This window comes from Sinohyriopsis cumingii, chromosome 6, assembly GCF_028554795.1.
Source record: "Sinohyriopsis cumingii isolate HCF-2022 chromosome 6, ASM2855479v2, whole genome shotgun sequence".
Lineage (NCBI taxonomy): Eukaryota > Metazoa > Mollusca > Bivalvia > Unionida > Unionidae > Sinohyriopsis > Sinohyriopsis cumingii.
The window spans coordinates 99,016,097-99,034,777 of NC_142966.1; the positions used below are offsets into that span (position 1 = coordinate 99,016,097).

Below are 18,681 nucleotides of genomic sequence, written 5' to 3' on the forward strand. Positions count from 1 at the left end.
ATTAATGACCACTCAGGTGTGATAGTTTGTCGCTCTGAGTTGATACCGGGTCATTGTAGGAGTAAAACAAAATGCCTCATAAATGTAGAGTAATTTGTCACATGTGCCAGCACGAGGTGTATGCTCGGCTAGAGCAAGTGGTTCACGCACAGGTAGCATTTGAGATAAACGGGTTTGAGCCACTGATCTGTGGTGTATATCTTCCCTATGAAATTATCGTTATACTTTAAGTGTTAACATCATCCTGAAACACAAAATGACACATATGTGTGATAAATGAAGAAAACTTACTATCTAAGATATACAACTCTTTGGAACGGCAAAGAGTTGATTATTCCTATAATCATAAGAATTCATGTTGAGAAACAAGATTTAAATGTATGATTATTCTTATCATCACAAGATTATATGTTTTAAAAAAACGAGATCTAAATGAACGTACCTCATCCTCGCCGATATATCCTTTCAGAGCTTCTAAAAGACGCTCTCTCTGTTTTCTAGCCTCTTTGCACACACTAAAGGAAATCTGTCAAAAATCATAATATGAATCTTAAAAATATGTTTGGATAGAATCTGGTCATATAGAAATCATGGTAATATAATTCGGTTTGATCATCGTTCACTGTAGATGCTTTTGTAGGTATGAAAATTTTAAATCAGGTCATCTGTAACAACAATTACGACAATTTATACTCTTGTTACCACGCACGTATCGTTTCGCGTGGACATTTAGGACTCGTCTCTGAAAACAAACGATATGTATGGGGACAAAATCGTTTCAATATCAATAGGCAATGGCAATTATTAAAGGTTTGTTTTCACTATATTAATGTAGCACACACATTCATAGACTTGAAAGTCCATAGGAAGTATTTATGGATGGATAGATGAATAGATGGATAATGGGTTTTCATATATTTAGGATATATCATTCATATATATATACATATTCTGACATATGTTGTTGTTACATTTACACTTACATAGAGCACATCAAGGAGAAATTCTATAGCACCAGTCTCTGACTGGTCATGTTTATGCAGCAGACTGTCGAAAGCATCTGTCCACTGGTTGTCGTAAAGTTCCAAATATCGTTCTGCAATCTTTGTTGGCCTATTCTGGTCACTCAGATCTGTAATATTTGGGTTGTCGTGGGTCATCTTTGCCGCGGCTTTGGAGCTGAGTCTTACTTGGGTAAAATTCAAATGAAAAAATAAAATGAAACTCAATCTTCCTCCTTGCTTATCTTTAAAAAGTGTAAGTGTACTATGCGACTTCTTGACTTGGTCTCTGTTTCAAAAGGTGTAGTTCGACGGCAAAACGTCTTAAACATTAAACAAATAAATGTCAGCTAAATACAAACACGTTGATAGTTCATATACAGCATTTGAAATATAATGCGCCAGAGTTCCGTTATAATGGCCAGCGGTCAATTATAATTTCAATAACAGTATTCGTATTACCAAGATGGACAGGAATAATTTACATTCCAACTTCTTTCATCACACAAAATAGAACTTAACATTAATACAACAAACAATTATATCTTTACAGAACCATTTCCCCAAAAATAACCATCAGCAGAAGATAAACTGTGCGACTAATGCAGATGACCTCCATGCACACTTACATACCTAATGTAAGATAACGACAAACATTGTTCACAATAATATGCATTGAACGCCTCTGCAATTTGCAATGACTGCATGAAACAATGGGAAACCAAACAAACAAGCAGATGATTTAAGTTTCCATGACCTCAGTCTAAACTAGATTTCTATATAAATACAGACACACTTGCGCAACCGAATGACAACAAAACGGTAAAACAAAACTAGTATTTCATTAACCTGAGTGCTTTCCACTCTCATAATGCAAAAACAAAACAGGGGTATGACAAGTAGTAAGCATCAAGGAACGCATTACAATTACAAAAGACTACATGACTATATCTAATGGCAAAGTTTATTTGAAAGTGAGATCGGGTCTGATTGGTTTCGACTAAGATGGATAAAAATGGCAACCTTGAGTATTTCTAATAGTTTCTGTAATATCAGCCAATTTGCAATCATTATCATCTGAGTAATTCGGCATAATCATGCAAACGCAAAGACAGGAATGCTCATCTAAGACATGAATATCGGAAGCTTCTGGAAGCAAATAAGTAAAATAACTTTGAACATGGTTCTTGTAAGCAAACCAAAGTAAAGACAAAAGCCAAATATATGAACGTGCACTACAGAAGCAGCACAAGAATAACTTCTTTCCAGAAAAATTCATCACAATGCTTCTGAAACCTTTACATGTCATTCTTAAGAAATTACTGTCCATATGTATCACACCTTATTGTTAATTGTTCAAGAACAAACCTGTTCAGAAGTTCATTTTTCTCGTCCTCAAGTTGTTTGATTTGCTCCTTACTTCTTTGAAATTCTTTTACGAACTTTCTTCTCTCCTCATTGAATTCTCTCTTTGCGATATCCAGTTCTTGTCTTGTAATAAACATAAGTGCGTTGTACAAATTATTATTATTGTTATTGATGTTGTTTGTTCTTGTTGTTATTAGCAGTAATATTTGTAGTAATAGTTGCAGTAATAATATTTGCTGCAACTATAGACCTTACAAAGCATAACAAATAAAAGCTAACCATGGTTACTTTCAAGTAAAATTAAACATAGTTCATGAGATTCGATAAAAATGCTACGTTTGAAACAAATATCATTGTTTTCTAATATGTTGTGTATAAATTAACAAAAACAAGGCTCATGAAAGAAAAGTGTCCTAACACTTTAAGACAGCGCACTATATAGTACAATCCATTACGTACAGGCATAGTAAAACATTGCAGAATAAAGGAGATGTATAAGACGGGCCATGATATATGAAGTGGGAACAACATTCCACCGTAATTATACTGCTACTGTAGATAATATTAGCTTATGCTGCTAACGAACAAAAGGAGAAGGATGAAATAGATCAGAGAAAGAGGGACAAAGAACAAACACTGCTCAATAATATTATTCTACTCCGTTAGTTCCAGGCTATCATCTTCCAGTCTGGTATTTTGTAAATGTCATATCCAGCATGATAGAAATCTATACACTGAGGAAGAATGTATATTACAAACAAACGCTTAGCAAACATCAAGATCCAAATGTACGTAGGCATGAAGCCAAATTCTTTGACTAAGTACATCCTTACGCAATGAAGCCACACTTGTCAAAATAAACTTTTTATGTAAATGTGTCGTGTCAAGAAAGCGTACTCCTTATAGAACGTTATATAGGCTGGTAGATAGCAATATTTCTTCTATTGAAAATGTAAAACGGAAGTAATTTCGAAGCTAGGTGAACTGTTCAAAACTGGACACCATTACGTTACGCCATATAGATCCTCGTTTTTTCTTGTAAGCTGTTCTCTGCAATTAGATTATGTAATAATTGATTGACGGTCGCAAGAGAATTGGTAGATTAATTTGTTGGTCTCCAAAGTTGATGTGCAAAGTATAAAAAAACTCTCGCTTATTAGGGTGTACTTTATCAATGTAACACCGGCCTATTAACATCAAAAATCTTATTTCTTCACTAGTATGTGCTTCTATATCTTGTATGCATATCATACTTGCGCTTTTCTATTTCTATCTCTTGTATGCATATTATACATGCGCTTTTTCTAATTATATTATATCTCTTGTATGTATATTATACATGCGATTTTTCTAAATATATCTCTTGTGTGCATGTTATACATGCGCTTTTTCTAATTCTATCTCTTGTATGCATATTACACATGCACTTTTTCTAATTCTACTTCTTGTATGCATATTATACATGTGCTTTTTCTAATTATATCTCTTGTATGCATATTATACATGCGCTTTTTCTAATTATATCTCTTGTGTGCATATTATACGTTCGCTTTTTCTAATTCTATCTCTTGTATGCATAGTATACATGCGATTTTTCTAATTCTATCTCTTGTGTGCATATCATACATGGAATTTTTCTAGTTCTATCTATTGCATCCATATTATACATGCGTTTTCTAATTATATCTCTTGTATGCATATTATACATGCGCTTTTTCTAATTATATCTCTTGTATGCATATTATACATGCGCTTTTTCTAATTATATCTCTTGTATGCATATTATACATGCGCTTTTTTCTAATTATATCTCTTGTGTGCATATTATACGTTCGCTTTTTCTAATTCTATCTCTTGTATGCATAGTATACATGCGATTTTTCTAATTCTATCTCTTGTGTGCATATCATACATGGAATGTTTCTAGTTCTATCTATTGCATCCATATTATACATGCGTTTTCTAATTATATCTCTTGTATGCATATTATACATGCGCTGTTTCTACTTCGAGATCAAACTGAACATTTAATAATAGTGAAATCACATTTAACTGCAAATTGCTTAGTAACTTCGATTAGAATATCATGTCAGAACAAGAGCAATCTCTTGAATAGTTTTTCTTCTCATAACAAGGATTGTGGCATCTCAAAAAAATGAGATATATTCTTAACAAAACAAGTTGTGAGTTGGATTTAATGATACATTGCGATAGAGGAATCAAAATTAAAACGAATGACGTTCAAATAACGCAAACGTTTTATTTTAAGCATTTTCAGCCAAGAACTTTATAATGACAAACCAGCGATACTTTCAGTTGCATACGTTTTAACGACCTGAATTGTGCATATCTATACTAGCATTGTTTACGAAACTATTTCGTTGCCCTGCATTGGTCATTTCAAACAAAAGAAAACAGAGAAAATGAACAGGATAGTGCAGTAAGTAAACATGTCTTTGTCGAACGCCTTTCTAAATTATTCTTCTTAGTGAGAGCGGCAAATTTAAATGTATCACAGGAAGTTCAATATTACCTTGATTTTAAACAATACTGGGATCATATATTGGTAGATTTAGTAGTAAAATGTTAAGAGATTGCAATTTACACGAGTTGAATAATGACTTTGACTTGAACATTTTCCAGCCCAGTTATTCAAGGATCTCAATCACTTTACTAATGTTCCTGGATTTATTTCTTAAGTAACTTGCATTAAGATCCAATATGGCCTCTCCTGGGTAATCTGTATGTTTTGTGTGATTGCCAAATACAGTTGTAGAGTAAGCAACAATAAATCATAAGAGCGAACGTTAAGATAAGGAGTTGAGTATTAAGTTTCAAATATACGAGCTTTTTAGCAGAATTCGTATTAGGTGTGTTCCGATTTCTTCACTGTCTTACATATCAGGTTAATGCAGAACAAAACTACATACTAGGTGACATGGAAATACTTTGAGTGCCGCTAATTATGCAGCGATCTTAACAATTAAGAATGCATATAACTGTTGCCTGAGCCGTTATCGCTTTTATAAATATGCACTAACTATATATTTTTTTATATATTGAGCTTTCACTGAAGTAGTTTTAACTTCATTCATTTTTAGGAATTTGCAGGCTTGGATGAAGTTAATATTTCTGTAAACGATGCACTTAATGTCGAAACAATGTATCCTTAACTACAACAATCTGGTCATTTATGGATATGAGAAGGGAGTCGCAGGAACAGTCACCCTAAGAGTATAGATCCTTCCTTAATTATGGCACCTTTTGGGAGATCTAACTACAAAGACGACTTGTTCCTTGCTGTTCACTAATAATGACTATATATCTAAGCATAGATAACTCCCCTGGTGTTATAATTTTCGTATTTGAAAGCACATTTTGGTTTGGTACCAGCTGGATCAAATCTTAGAAACATCAATACAATCATGTACTAATGTAGTCTTACCTTGTCAAATTGGCAAAACCGCATGGATGTTCATTGGTGTCTCACGACTTGTCCAACCAATGAAATCACATGGACAGTCGCTCCGTATATGATTAGTCTCTATATATTTCTTTAGAGCGTTAATAACAATGTGAGGTTGCACTTTGAAACAAGGAGGGTCAGACCTGTAGCAATGATGATAGCAATGACAGCGACGATTGCGTTGGTGACGACCGTTGGAAGTCTTGTTTTAATTAAATAACGATTAATACGTATGTGTTTTTTAAACAAAAATAACTAGGAAACATTTTTAAATCCTTGCAATGTAAATACATCAAGTTATCCAAAAAGATTTTTACTTAATATTTTCGAACTAGAAGACTTGTCTTCCAAAATCTTCATTTTATTAGGATGGTACTAATCAACATGTTTGGTTCAGAATGGAACTGTATTTATTATTTAACTGTACAATGCAACTAAATAACAAATAATTTTAGGGTGAATAAATCTACGATTGATACAGATAAACATATGCAGTGACAACAATTAGTCTTGGTACTAAAGTCAACGTTAAGAAAATTACATTATGAGCAAAGACTGAATTTTTCTTTAAAACAAATATATCATGGACAACACTTGGTCACCTTTGCTCATATCCTGGTTTGAAAAATGTACAGTTTCCTGCACAATTTTGTTACCACTGTGCATTATTCTTACGTGATCCGGGTGATTTCAGCTAATTTGATTTGTACGTATTTGTGCCTTAAGATGTATTAAAAGGAAGGGAGATTCGTCTGCGGTTTGAGTGTTATTCCTGTTTTGTTATGCGGATTCTGAAGCTTTGTATTAGGCATTGCACTGATATTTTTAATGAAAGTGGGTACATTTTCTATTTTGTTGTCAAAGGATCAGGAGTCTATTGGAACACTTCCTGACTTTTCTACCAAACCCACATCGGAAATACCTCAGTGGAGTGATATACAACAAAGAGGTGGCAATCTATGTAAAATTGCAGAGAACTCAATCACACGCTACGGTATATTTGGCAAATGAGACCCTGTCAAAGGCATTATAAAACATTCATGGAATCGTTGGCACACATTGCGGAAAAGAAACGTTGCTAGCGAGTTCAGTCTTATTGATAGAATATGTCATCTCAGTAGGGTCGCAGCAATGAACAGTTTGGTTTAAACATTATGTTCTTGGTAAACATTATATATATATATATATATATATATATATATATATATATATATATATATATATATATAATGGAATATTTTTGTATGTGCTTTATCCAATGAATGGTGGAAATGCTCGAGTGTGATCTGAGTGTGGTAGGGGTAGGTGATAACTGAAGTAAAGTAGAATATCAGACAAGTTCGCAATGATAAGTCGTGCAATATAAACTTGCCATGACTAGCCGATATTTAAGACTTTAATGACATGCCTCTTATGTCAACGATGTCTTTCAGTAGTTGTTGTTGTTGTTGGAACTGGAATTGTACTTTTTGGGATTCATAGCCATGTAAGTACAACAGTCAATCCGTTGTATGTGTGTAAATATTTTCCAAGCATTTATGAACTGTCCCCATATTACCTGTATATTTAACGAGCAAAATATACATACTATGCCGAGAATACAATTAGTTAAAATTAATGTTACGAAAGTAATGGAAAACTGACCAAATACTGATTATAATTTATATCTCTATCATTACACATTTAAGTGAGTTGATTTAAAATAGGATTAATAATTTTTTTTCCATATTACCATGTCTTCCAGATGCATGTATCATCAAGCATGTATCCTCAAGCAAGTATCACAAGAAAATAACTTCGATTTATAAAGCAAACACTTACTTCAGTTTTTCTACTTCTGCCCCTAATGTTTCCATCCTGAAAGAAAATTATATCTTTATTATATCTTTATACAAATTATACATACATCTTCTCGGTCACAAGCATGCCATGCTTTATTATGTTTTTATCGTTCTTCAAGTGAACAGCAGAGTTAGTTTCTGATAAAGTACCTTGTGTTATATGCATGCTCAACCAACATGAAAGCATATATTTTCCTTTCTTGTTTACCACGTTAAAGTGTACGATAGTTTACTTCGAAGTTTAACTGAGATGATGCAAATGCTCTGAGCAGTCTCCAGCGAATTACTAAAAAGGTATATCCTTTTTGCCGATAACATCAACAACGAGATAGAACTGATAACAACTGAGCATGAACAACGAAATGTATAATTTTGTTAGACTCTGTACAGTTTTGTAAAGCACACTAATACCCACCAAAACTCCGTTCTAACTAATGAACTAAGGCTTTTCAATCTTTGCAAGATTACCAATACAGGCAGGAATTATAAATATATCCAGTCTTCTAACTGTCGCAGTTTTAAATTGATTAGAAAGAAGCGGACACATACACATATCTCTTATCTGATATAAAGACTGAGGGTCTGGCACGGTGCAAAATATGTATTCCGTCTTGAATGGATAAATTACTACCTTGTTGATGTGGTATGCAGGGTGTTCCTTCAGAAGCAGCGTCATAGGACCGGTCCCACTGGAGTTTTCATATATTATGGTAAGTGTTTCTTACCGAGTATATTACAGTTTAATAAATATCGGGGTAAGAGCGGGTTTTGAAAAGTTTCTAGTGATTTATTGAAAAGGTAAATACCACCCATGTTATCAATCAAAGAATAGCAATTCGATATGAGCATAAACAACGGAACTCATCTTCATTCTTGGAAAGCGCAAATATAATCCATCCAAAAACCTCTCCTCCGAATATAATTGATTTAGTATTGTCAATACTATCACGATTATACATATATTGTTCGGATTTAGCCTTCTAACGTTCCTGGTTTTCATTAATTGAAAAAGATGGTCACACACAAACCTCTTATCTGGCAGTGAGGTTGATGGTCCGGCACGTTGCAAAGCATCTGATTCATCCCGACGACCTGAATTACTTTTTCCACCTGATGTACTCTCACATGCTGGGTCATGTGATTTATTCTTCTGGAACCACATTACAAATAAATTATGTTTATAGTTTACTGTAAATAGTATATTTGATGAAAATACATTGCAATATTTACGTGTAAGCGCATACTGTTCATAACAGGCAAGTCAGATTTCACTAAGAATAACTTTCACAATATCAGTATTAGGTTCATGTTGATCCTCACAGAAGATTGGAGATGAAAATTAGAGTTGAAAACTATCGCTTTCAAATACACTAACCTATACATATAAGCAAATAAAAACATCTACACACTCTCAAACTTTCTGTGTACATGATAGATGTATTAGATCGCGTATGTTGCTAAACCCAACAGAAGAAGAACAATAACAAGAAACATATCCGAAAAACTTAAAGCTATTAGTCCTCTTTTTCTATATTCTTCATTAAAATGATTTTTAATAAACCTGTCATGGATATGAAATTAAATAATTAATCAGTCATTCATTTGTGTTTGTGTATTTTTCATTTCCTATGTAATCCTGATAATGTTCTAAAACAACTCGGAAAAAAATGTTACTTTACTCAAATGGTCAATATGCTGCCCCATGACCTTTTCACTAGACCTAAGAACATGCTTACCATTCCTGTGTTGGACACATTTCGACTTTGCTCTTTGACAATTGCAACCAAAGGTAATTTGTCTTCTGTAACACTGTAACATGAGATGTGCCAATCATCAAAATGCGAATATATAGTAAAACTTTCGATTGTAAATTTCGTAAAGAAGGGAAGCTTGTCACTAAATTTGTGAAATATGAAACAAGGTTATATTATTAAAGAATTTACGAGGTTTGCTTTATACAACAATTAAATTTTCAAGCCCGCTTTGTGGCCTTAATTGTAATTTTAAGGTTACATTCTCACATAGAAAGGCATCTGTGAAAAGATATTTAAATGCATAATTAGGTTAATATGTATCTTGAAAATGGCAAAAAATACCAAAGTATATTTATTCGACAAAAGCTCGTCGTGGTCTCATTTACCTGAAATTAACATACATACATACATACATACATACATACATACATATGTGTGTGATTAGGATTTTTAACGTAACTTTAACAATTTTTCAGTCATATCGCGACGTTGTCTGCAGTGTAGCAGTTTATAATGATGTCTAGCACTGGGGCATCATGTAGCAGACAGGTAGCATGATGTCCCACCCAGTCACATTATCCTAAAACCAGGCCTACCAGTCCTAACACTAACCTCTTAATGCTGAGCGCCTAGCGAGGCAGCTATTAGTACCATTTTTGTAAGTCTTTGGTGGTTCCAACCCACGACCTCCCGCTTCCCCACTAGGCCACCGGAGCGGTACATACATACATACATACATACACCTTTCTTTGGAATACCAGGGACACAATAGAAAAAAAGAATCAAAAGATCACTCCAGAACCAACCATCCGCAGCACATGCTTTTTATTCTGTGTTTGTCTGTTTGGGGTTTTTGCTTGGTTTCGTCTCTTTTTATTGATATTTTTAAGTAGTCTGACCAAGTACTCCATTATAAATAGTACAATGACAACACTGCAACATATACCTGTCTGACTGGCTCTTATAATAAGTTTCTACTACCTATGCATCAACAAAGTATTTATTTTTACACACTCACCATCTTGGTCGGTCGACAACCGGTGTTTCGGGCTTCGGTGTCGATTGGTTGTTTTCCGACTGGAAGAGAGGTGTTACGATTGCACATAGAACATAACTCTTCATATGTAAAACAATGTTATAGCCACCAACTCTTTTCCTAGAGTTAAGATAATTACTTATAACATAATATATAAGCTTGTTTAAATATTTACAGGGTTATTTGTAAGACATAAACTGAAAAACAAATATCTTGTCGAAATTTGCTGTTTGAAGAAGTGTCCGGTATTTTTAAGTATATAATTATATAACAGATAATTATGATGTATATTATTGTTTCCAGACTTTGAGCTGTATTTGTAACATAAATCTTAAAATATCATTGTAATTGTAGTCCGAGCACAACTTGTAACCTAGTTCGAAAATTTCACTTACCCTATGGTGTTACTACTCAGTGGTCTTAAACTAAGTAACAGAGAAGTTCATAAACCAAGAAGTTTTCTAAAATTCAAAAAGTAATTTATTTTCCTTGAATACAAAATGAAAATTTAAAACGAACTGAGAGCATTGTGAATTAAATTATAAATAGTTCTAAAAGTTATATCACAAGTTCAAACGTATAGAGTATTCCAAATGAATTCTAGTGATGTTCAGAATGAATTCCAATCTTGAATCTGCTGATGTACCAGTGGCATGAAATAATGTTAATGCGCTAACAGTCTTGATGAATCACAAAGACATATTCCAAAGTACCTTTAAATGAATGCACAATAATCCCAAAATAATCACAAAATATTGGTTTAGACCGAAAAGAATCAATGAGTTTTTTATACATCCAATGTATAAATATATAAATCCTCTCAAATTAAAACTGAACACAACTTAAAGACTAATTCCACTACCGATGTTAAGATAGAAATGGATAATTCTAATAAAAAAACACAAATATAAACCCCTAAGTCTCCATAGGAGGATCAGGATGAGGGTCATCTTAATGGAAATTTCCATCCAACTGTTAAGGGATTCGTTTCTGAAATCTTCTGGGATGAGAATCTAAGCTGTATATATAACTCAACCCAAGTAAAACTGTTTACCATAAATTACATTTGTCATGTAGGTCCAAACTCCTACCATCAAATACAGAAAAAGGTCAATCATACAACACAAATTAATTATACATAATAATACACATTTCTTAAATCATGATAAATACGTATTGCCACATATTCTTTGCTATTATATCCGTCTTTATGTTGCTGACACTCTTATTAATAGGCCTTTAAAAATAATGACGGATACTTGTGATTGAATAAAATAATGATGTCCAATTCTAAAATCACCGATTATACGATACGCCATGCTGCCATGATGAACTAATCCTATCTGTACAAATAGGTGTAGAAAGTTCGATCATTTGTATTGACCCCATCCTATATACTATATATATATTTTTACTGCATTATGTTCAAGTCTAGCCACTATTCAGTCATATTTATTAAAGTGAAAATATGAAAACTTAGCGCGCTTATGGTTGCCAGTGAGTAGGTGGCCACACCCATTTATGTCAAATAGACAAGTATGCAGAAAGTGTGCTCTCATATCGTACGCCGAATGTACCTTTTGTTTCTTTTTTGTCGTTTTGTCCTTAGACCGCAACTTATGCTTCGAAGCTTGTAACCTGAAGAAATAATAATAATAATAATAATAATAATAATAATAATAATAATAATGTATTAATAAAGCTTGTAAACTGAAGAAATTATATATATATATATATATATATATATATATATATATATATATATATATATATATATATATATATATATATATATATATATATATATATATATATATATATATATATACATACACCGTACTGTAACGTAACCAAGAATCAACTCAAAAGTGAAATGTCACTGGAAAGTTAGACGTAAGCATTTTCAGTTGAGTCTAACAGCGTAATATTTTTCCTGTAATCTCGAAACCTAGTGTTGGTTTAAATCAAATGAAAATCTTACCTTGGCTGGCCATGATTACCTCGCCTTTGATCTACATCATGTTCGTTACCCTAAAAGTGAAATTTTATAAATTAAAAGTGCTTTCTCTCTCTCTCTCTGTCTCTCTCTCTCTCTCTCTCTCTGCTTTCATGTCTTCGATATTTGTTCATTTGTTTAGATTGAAAACAAGTGTTTCTGCTATGTTACTTGTTCTTGTAAAGCTTGGTCATTTTAGCACTTCTAACTTCCACAGACAATGCATAACAAAGTTCACAAGAATTATGCAGAAATATGATTTAGAAATATGTCTAGATGACATCATTTTCGTAGTATCTATTTATAAACTCATGTTCGCTAATCAATGTGCAAACATGCATTATTTGAGAACAAACACACAAAGAAGAATACCGAATACTCGTCAATATTTATCATACAAAACAATGTGTAGACATGCCATATTTGAATATGAACGAAAATAGTGAATACTAATGGAAAGTTTTTTCAAGCATGTAACAATATGCAAAATTGCCTTATTTGAGTACGAACAAGAATAACCGAATACTGACTTATAGTTACAATTGTACTTTTTATTCAGACACATTTTAAACGCAACAAACAAGTTGTGTATAGTTTCAATCACGGGATACGAAACCGTGATTTATGTACATCAAATCTTTTTGTCTGTATTCTATTCAAAGAGTCCAAACAGTGTGACCCCTCCAAAACAAAACATTGTTTCCAAGTGCTTTGAATCTCAGCGTTTTAGCTTAATTGGCATAAGAACATATTTGGGGATATATTCAATAAATCTGATTTATTTTCCATCTCTCTTTACCATTTGGATCTTTCATCGTCGACATTTCACCATTATTACAAAGTACTAGCGATCAATTCACTAGTCAAATTACATTTTATTTGAATGATATAAAACCGTTTTCTTTGAACTTTCGTGTTGTTTAGTTTTGTAAAGAGAAGTGTTCATGTTTAAATTAGTTTAAACTAATATTGCCAAAATAATATGTAATTTCCATTGTGATTTCAATGTCGTATTTTTTAATCAATACTTTTTTTAATTACTTAGCTAGCTTCTTGCAAATGAGTTTTCCACTAATGGTCAAAATATGCGTTTATATCAATCTTTTTTAATATGTCTTAAAGCCAGCTACTTCTCTTTTGATAGTACACATTAACTTGTCCTCAATTTTTAAGTCTGAATATAATAAAAAAAAACAAATTTGATTCCATGTATTCTTTTCATTCACTGGAATTCTCAGTAGAGGAGGAAAGAGTGAAATTGTATTTTTTAAGTTTTATGTTGATTTTATATTTTTTTTCTTTCTGAGTTCATCTTGGTATAAACTGACAGTTGCCGAATCACACACAAATAGTACCCGAATGGCGTGTGATTCGGCAACTAACAATTTATACCACAATAAACCCAGAAAAGATATTAAACTCTCATAAATGCAATACCTTATAATTGTATTTTATTCTTTAATTTTGTTTTTAAAGATAGTTCATATCAGTTTTAAATCCTTATTTTAGCGTAAAAATTCTCGCTGAGGGCGTTGCTACGTAGCTATTTATAGAACAGGGGATTCTCCATCTGTATTAGCTACATCAGCATCAAACAAATAAGTCTACCAATGGCAGGCGATCAAAGATGTTAAACAGTCTTCAGCATGGTCTTAATATTTTATATCACGTGATCTGAGTAGGATGTCAACATTCAAGGCAAAGAGTGTGTTGTTTTCTTTGACATACGAATGACTAATTGGATTTGAGTTCATTGTCACTTGACCGAATCGTTATTGTCCAGACAAGTAAGTAACCAATTTACTTCTCTTTAAATCTATTTTCGTGTTCGCTAACAGTTTCGGCTACCTACAGGGGATACGTACAAATTAAATTAAGACTATAGGTAAATGGTTATAGTGCTGAGGGTCCAATAGTCAAACAGCGGAAGACATCGACCCTGACAGTTACGATGCGGGTGTAACGAGATTTGTCTCCCATCCACCCCATATCGTAATTATCAGGGTCTGCGTCTTACACTGTATGACTGCGAGTCAAAATGTTATAATATTAGTGCTTGAACCTCCCTCTTCCCTATCCTATATCAATTTAGTTATTGTTTTAAATTCATATGTAACGAGCCGCAGTGAAAGTGCTGTAGCCCCAATGTTCTTTCTCACAGAACTTTAGTTTGACGGATTTTCTTGCAAATCTAGTCAAATAATCGCTTATCTTCAGAAAACTATAAAGATTCATTATTTGATTCTGTCAAATCAATTTATTCAATTCTCTGAATAAAATATAAACCCACAGTTCTTATTTCGTTTTAAAGGCATATAGTACGTATACCTTCCGATTCAGTGTTTGCATTAGTTACTTTGCACGTGACTCTATAGGCTTTAGTGTAAAGTAGTTCTCCGTTCAGTTTATAAAGCAATAAACGCAGCTGGACTATCACATTGTTATGATCTCACCACTAGAAAATTCCCGACATTTATCAAATGATGCCGTTGCAAGTAATGCTGAAAGAATCGAATTTTAAACTCTCTGCAACACTTGTTCTCCTAATTTTAGAAAGAGTAAGGTGTGTGTGTGTGTGTGTGTGTGTGTGTGTGTGTGTGTGTGTGTGCTAGATGATCCGTTATTTCGGAATGAAAATACGAGCAAGCCAGTAGTAGCCCCAGAGGGAGCAATAGTGTTAGTAAAGGTAGCTATAAAAAGGAGACATGAAGAATGAAGGATGTTGTCATTTTTGACACTTCGCTTTATGACGCAAAGGTCAGCATTACAACGAAAACGTTTTGAATATCATCAATAGAACAATTTTAAAATGACTATATCTGCGACTAAAAGCTGGGTTAATTACCTTGTTCTTATATTTTTCTCCTTTGTGTCCTAGGTGCGTTGTTGCTGCTCTGCCGTCACTAGCTGCGTTTCTAAGTGATAGATTTATAGAGCATTAACCCATGTCCGTAAAGTACAGCATATACAGATATAGACAAGATCAGTTATATATTAATAAACGTATAAATGATTACTGTAGGTATATGTGCATATATGAGTTTACCACGAGTAAGATATCGCCTTATATTTCAGCTTTGACAGTTGCATGGAATGAGTGACTCAATGAAACTTACCTTTCCTTCCTTGAGTATCCGATCTTTCAAGTTCAATTGTTGGCAGTTTTATGTTACAACAGCTACGATTCCCATCAATCTGTATCATACACCACCCAAATGCTACGACGAGAAAACCCTGAGTAGGAACTTTATGAGAAGCTTGAGTGGGGACTAGAATACAGACAAAGCAAGTAGTTGTCCAAATGTAACGTAGATCTCCATTACCCGTAACAAATTTCTTAAATCTGAAGCGTGAAGATTTGGCGCAGATTTTTCACTTCTGGTATGTTATACCTGATAGAATATGTATGTATGAGAGGTAAGAAACACCTATGAATATATACATGTATATATATAGATAACATCAGCTCTCACGGATATTCCATCAGATATGATTTTACTTCACGAGAAATAATGAGACTAAATCTTAATATTTATCGAATGATTTTTCAAGGTAAGCAAAAGAAATGTAGCGAACGTTTTTACTTTTTCTAAAATCTGATACATACAGAGATATGTAATTTTTAATTAAATTAACTCTTCGTATCAATTTAAAATCCCACTCACGCACAACTGAACTGTCCCTCATACGTCTTTCTCTGATTTCTTACTGCGCATGAAAGAGAATGGTCATGCATACTTGAGCCCTGAGTAAAAACGTTTAAAATATTTTCTAAAACACGAGAGGAGATATTTTATATATCGAGTTACGGCACCAACGGAGTTTGTGTAAGGTTACAACGTTACAGGAAAGATTAAATCGCTGTTTCGCTTAAATGCTTCTCACAGATTTGTCACTGAGGTTCAAAAGATGATGTATGATTTGTTCTAGAACGTATATAGAACATAGTGATAGATTAATTTAGTAATTTACTTGCAACCACAGCGACTCGGACATGAAAAACAATACGAGAATAAAACATTAAATCTTGTTATAGAACATGGTGCAATAAGGGTTTGAATTGATGACGTTAACCAAATCGTCAGTGATCGAACCTAGTGATTACATAAAGCATAAACAGTGACACTGACAGAGAATGTAACAGTGAGCGAATCAATCAGACAGATACGTTACTATTAATATAACTATGGCATCCGCACGTATAAACTGGGATACGATTTTTAAAATGAGATACAACTTTGCAGAAGTTGATCAACGCAAGCACTGGCAAAAATTCTCAAAAGCTACTGGCTAAAACAATTAACAAAAACTATCTAAAAAATGTATAAGCACTCCAGGTCATTGGACATAGCTGGATATAAATGTACAAAGTTTCGTTGGATTCGAGTCGGTACAATACTCAGCGATGTGTCATTTGAGTTCATTTTGGACCGATGGCTTTTTGAATGATATCTTTTTTTTTATAATGCAAAGGATTTTTATCCCGAAAAGAACAAGACGATTTATTTGCGCTGATTTACAACTTCGTATTAATATAAAGCCATTATATAGCCTCAATCAATAATATAGACCTGACTGAAAACTTCACTTATTTGTATATGTTTTGTGTATAAAATAATAGTGGTCACTATGTTTATCGAAAGCGACCATTCCTTTATGTTAGATATGACATGTAAGACACAACAAGACAGCCATGCACAACAACAGGAAATCCTACTAGTATATATATCAAGTACAATCCATTGACATTAGCGTCAATAAAGACACATCTGTATGCAAATAATTACCCAGCCACTGTGTTTTCCTCACTACAGGCAGACGATATGAAATCGGAGAGACAAATAAAATTTAAATCATTAGGTTGTTCAATAAGTAATGGATAATTAAATATAAATCAGGGAGAATATTTAAAGTACGTTCTTTTTGCACCAGTAAGACAGGATAAAGGTGGTCACTAAAGTGTGACAACTGGTATTGAATCAGTCTACTCTCAGTGTCCGGTAAGTTATTTGCAATATCCATCTTTTAAGAATAAATCCGGCTATCGACAACCTCCTACGCCAGAAACAGGCTTGATTCAGAAAAATAAAGATGCTGAGCAGGCCAAATATTTCTTTTGCGGAAGATCATCAGGCAGCGAAACAATCCAATGTATATAGTTGACTTCTCTAAGGCCTTTAAAAGTGCAGACCGTAACAGCTTGTGGAACATTCTTGAATCATATGGAATTCCTTAGAAAATAATTAAGCTGATAAATCTGGTTCACAAATCTTTTAGTGCCCCGTCTTCCTCATTGTCACAGGTCGCGTGCGATAGTCCGTAAAACTCCTCTATCACCTGTGGAAGCCTGTGCTGACGTGTCCTCGTTTTTCATGGTAACGCATAAAAAAAATATATTACCAACAACGCAATATAACAGTCTCCTACACATCACTAAAGTTCTCATTTTAGAGATGGGTAAGTGAATGTATTTACAAAGAGAAATTTTGTTTGGTTTATTCAAACAGCGTGAAAGGTTATGTTGGATTACAATGGCAAGAAACTATTTACTCGCGTCCGCAGTGATTGATTAAGCGGGTACATGCATGTTGATTACAAAGGAAGAAATATCTGCACAGGCGGTCACTGATGATAAAGGAGCTTAGAGGATTATCGAATATGTCTACCAGTGATGCATCATTGTAGACCAGTCATTCTCGGACAGGCTTCTCGTAACCACTGCAGTTCTTAAGGGCTGCTTCCTCTCCCTGATCCTTTTTCTTATCTCTAATGATTACAGCTTTAAGAAAATTACAACAGACATCCCCAAAGGACTCCAATGGACTCGTTTTCAACCAGAAGACACATGTCATGACCTAAACGCATCCCATGCTCCCAGATCCATCAATAACCATGCAACAGAGGGTGCCAAAAATAGCACATAGTCGCCAAGCAAAGTGGCACGACCGAAAATCAAGTCAAAGACAAAACCCGAAATCCCTACTGCAGACTACGACCCGTCTAGGAATATAAGCTGTATGATATAATAATTAAAGTAAACCTCTACAATGTCTACGTCAAATCTGTAATTCTCGATCAAAATATGTTGGAGAGTAACAATAGATGGCATGAACAAGCTTTCTGTTTTCCACAAAGGATGTCGTCTGAGATTATTCTGGATCTTCTGACCGAACGAAATCACAAACGAAGGTTTGCGGAAGAAAAGCCCAGCTTGCTGGA

At 33.7% G+C, this 18,681-nt stretch overlaps 1 protein-coding gene across 1 annotated transcript in view; it reads right to left on the reverse strand.

The window, feature by feature from the left end:
• Window positions 1–18,681, reverse strand: part of LOC149797538 (uncharacterized) — a 94,612-nt gene that overhangs the window by 72,921 nt on the left and 3,010 nt on the right. The window contains exons 4-13 of the mRNA XM_089960774.1: window positions 15,308–15,377; window positions 12,448–12,497; window positions 12,044–12,104; window positions 10,449–10,507; window positions 9,413–9,485; window positions 8,705–8,826; window positions 7,657–7,692; window positions 2,370–2,492; window positions 984–1,185; window positions 443–526 (exon numbers count right to left, since the gene is read on the reverse strand). Coding sequence (XP_089816900.1) covers window positions 443–526; window positions 984–1,185; window positions 2,370–2,492; window positions 7,657–7,692; window positions 8,705–8,826; window positions 9,413–9,485; window positions 10,449–10,507; window positions 12,044–12,104; window positions 12,448–12,497; window positions 15,308–15,377 — 880 coding nt within the window. The remainder of the gene's footprint in view (window positions 1–442; window positions 527–983; window positions 1,186–2,369; window positions 2,493–7,656; window positions 7,693–8,704; window positions 8,827–9,412; window positions 9,486–10,448; window positions 10,508–12,043; window positions 12,105–12,447; window positions 12,498–15,307; window positions 15,378–18,681) is intronic.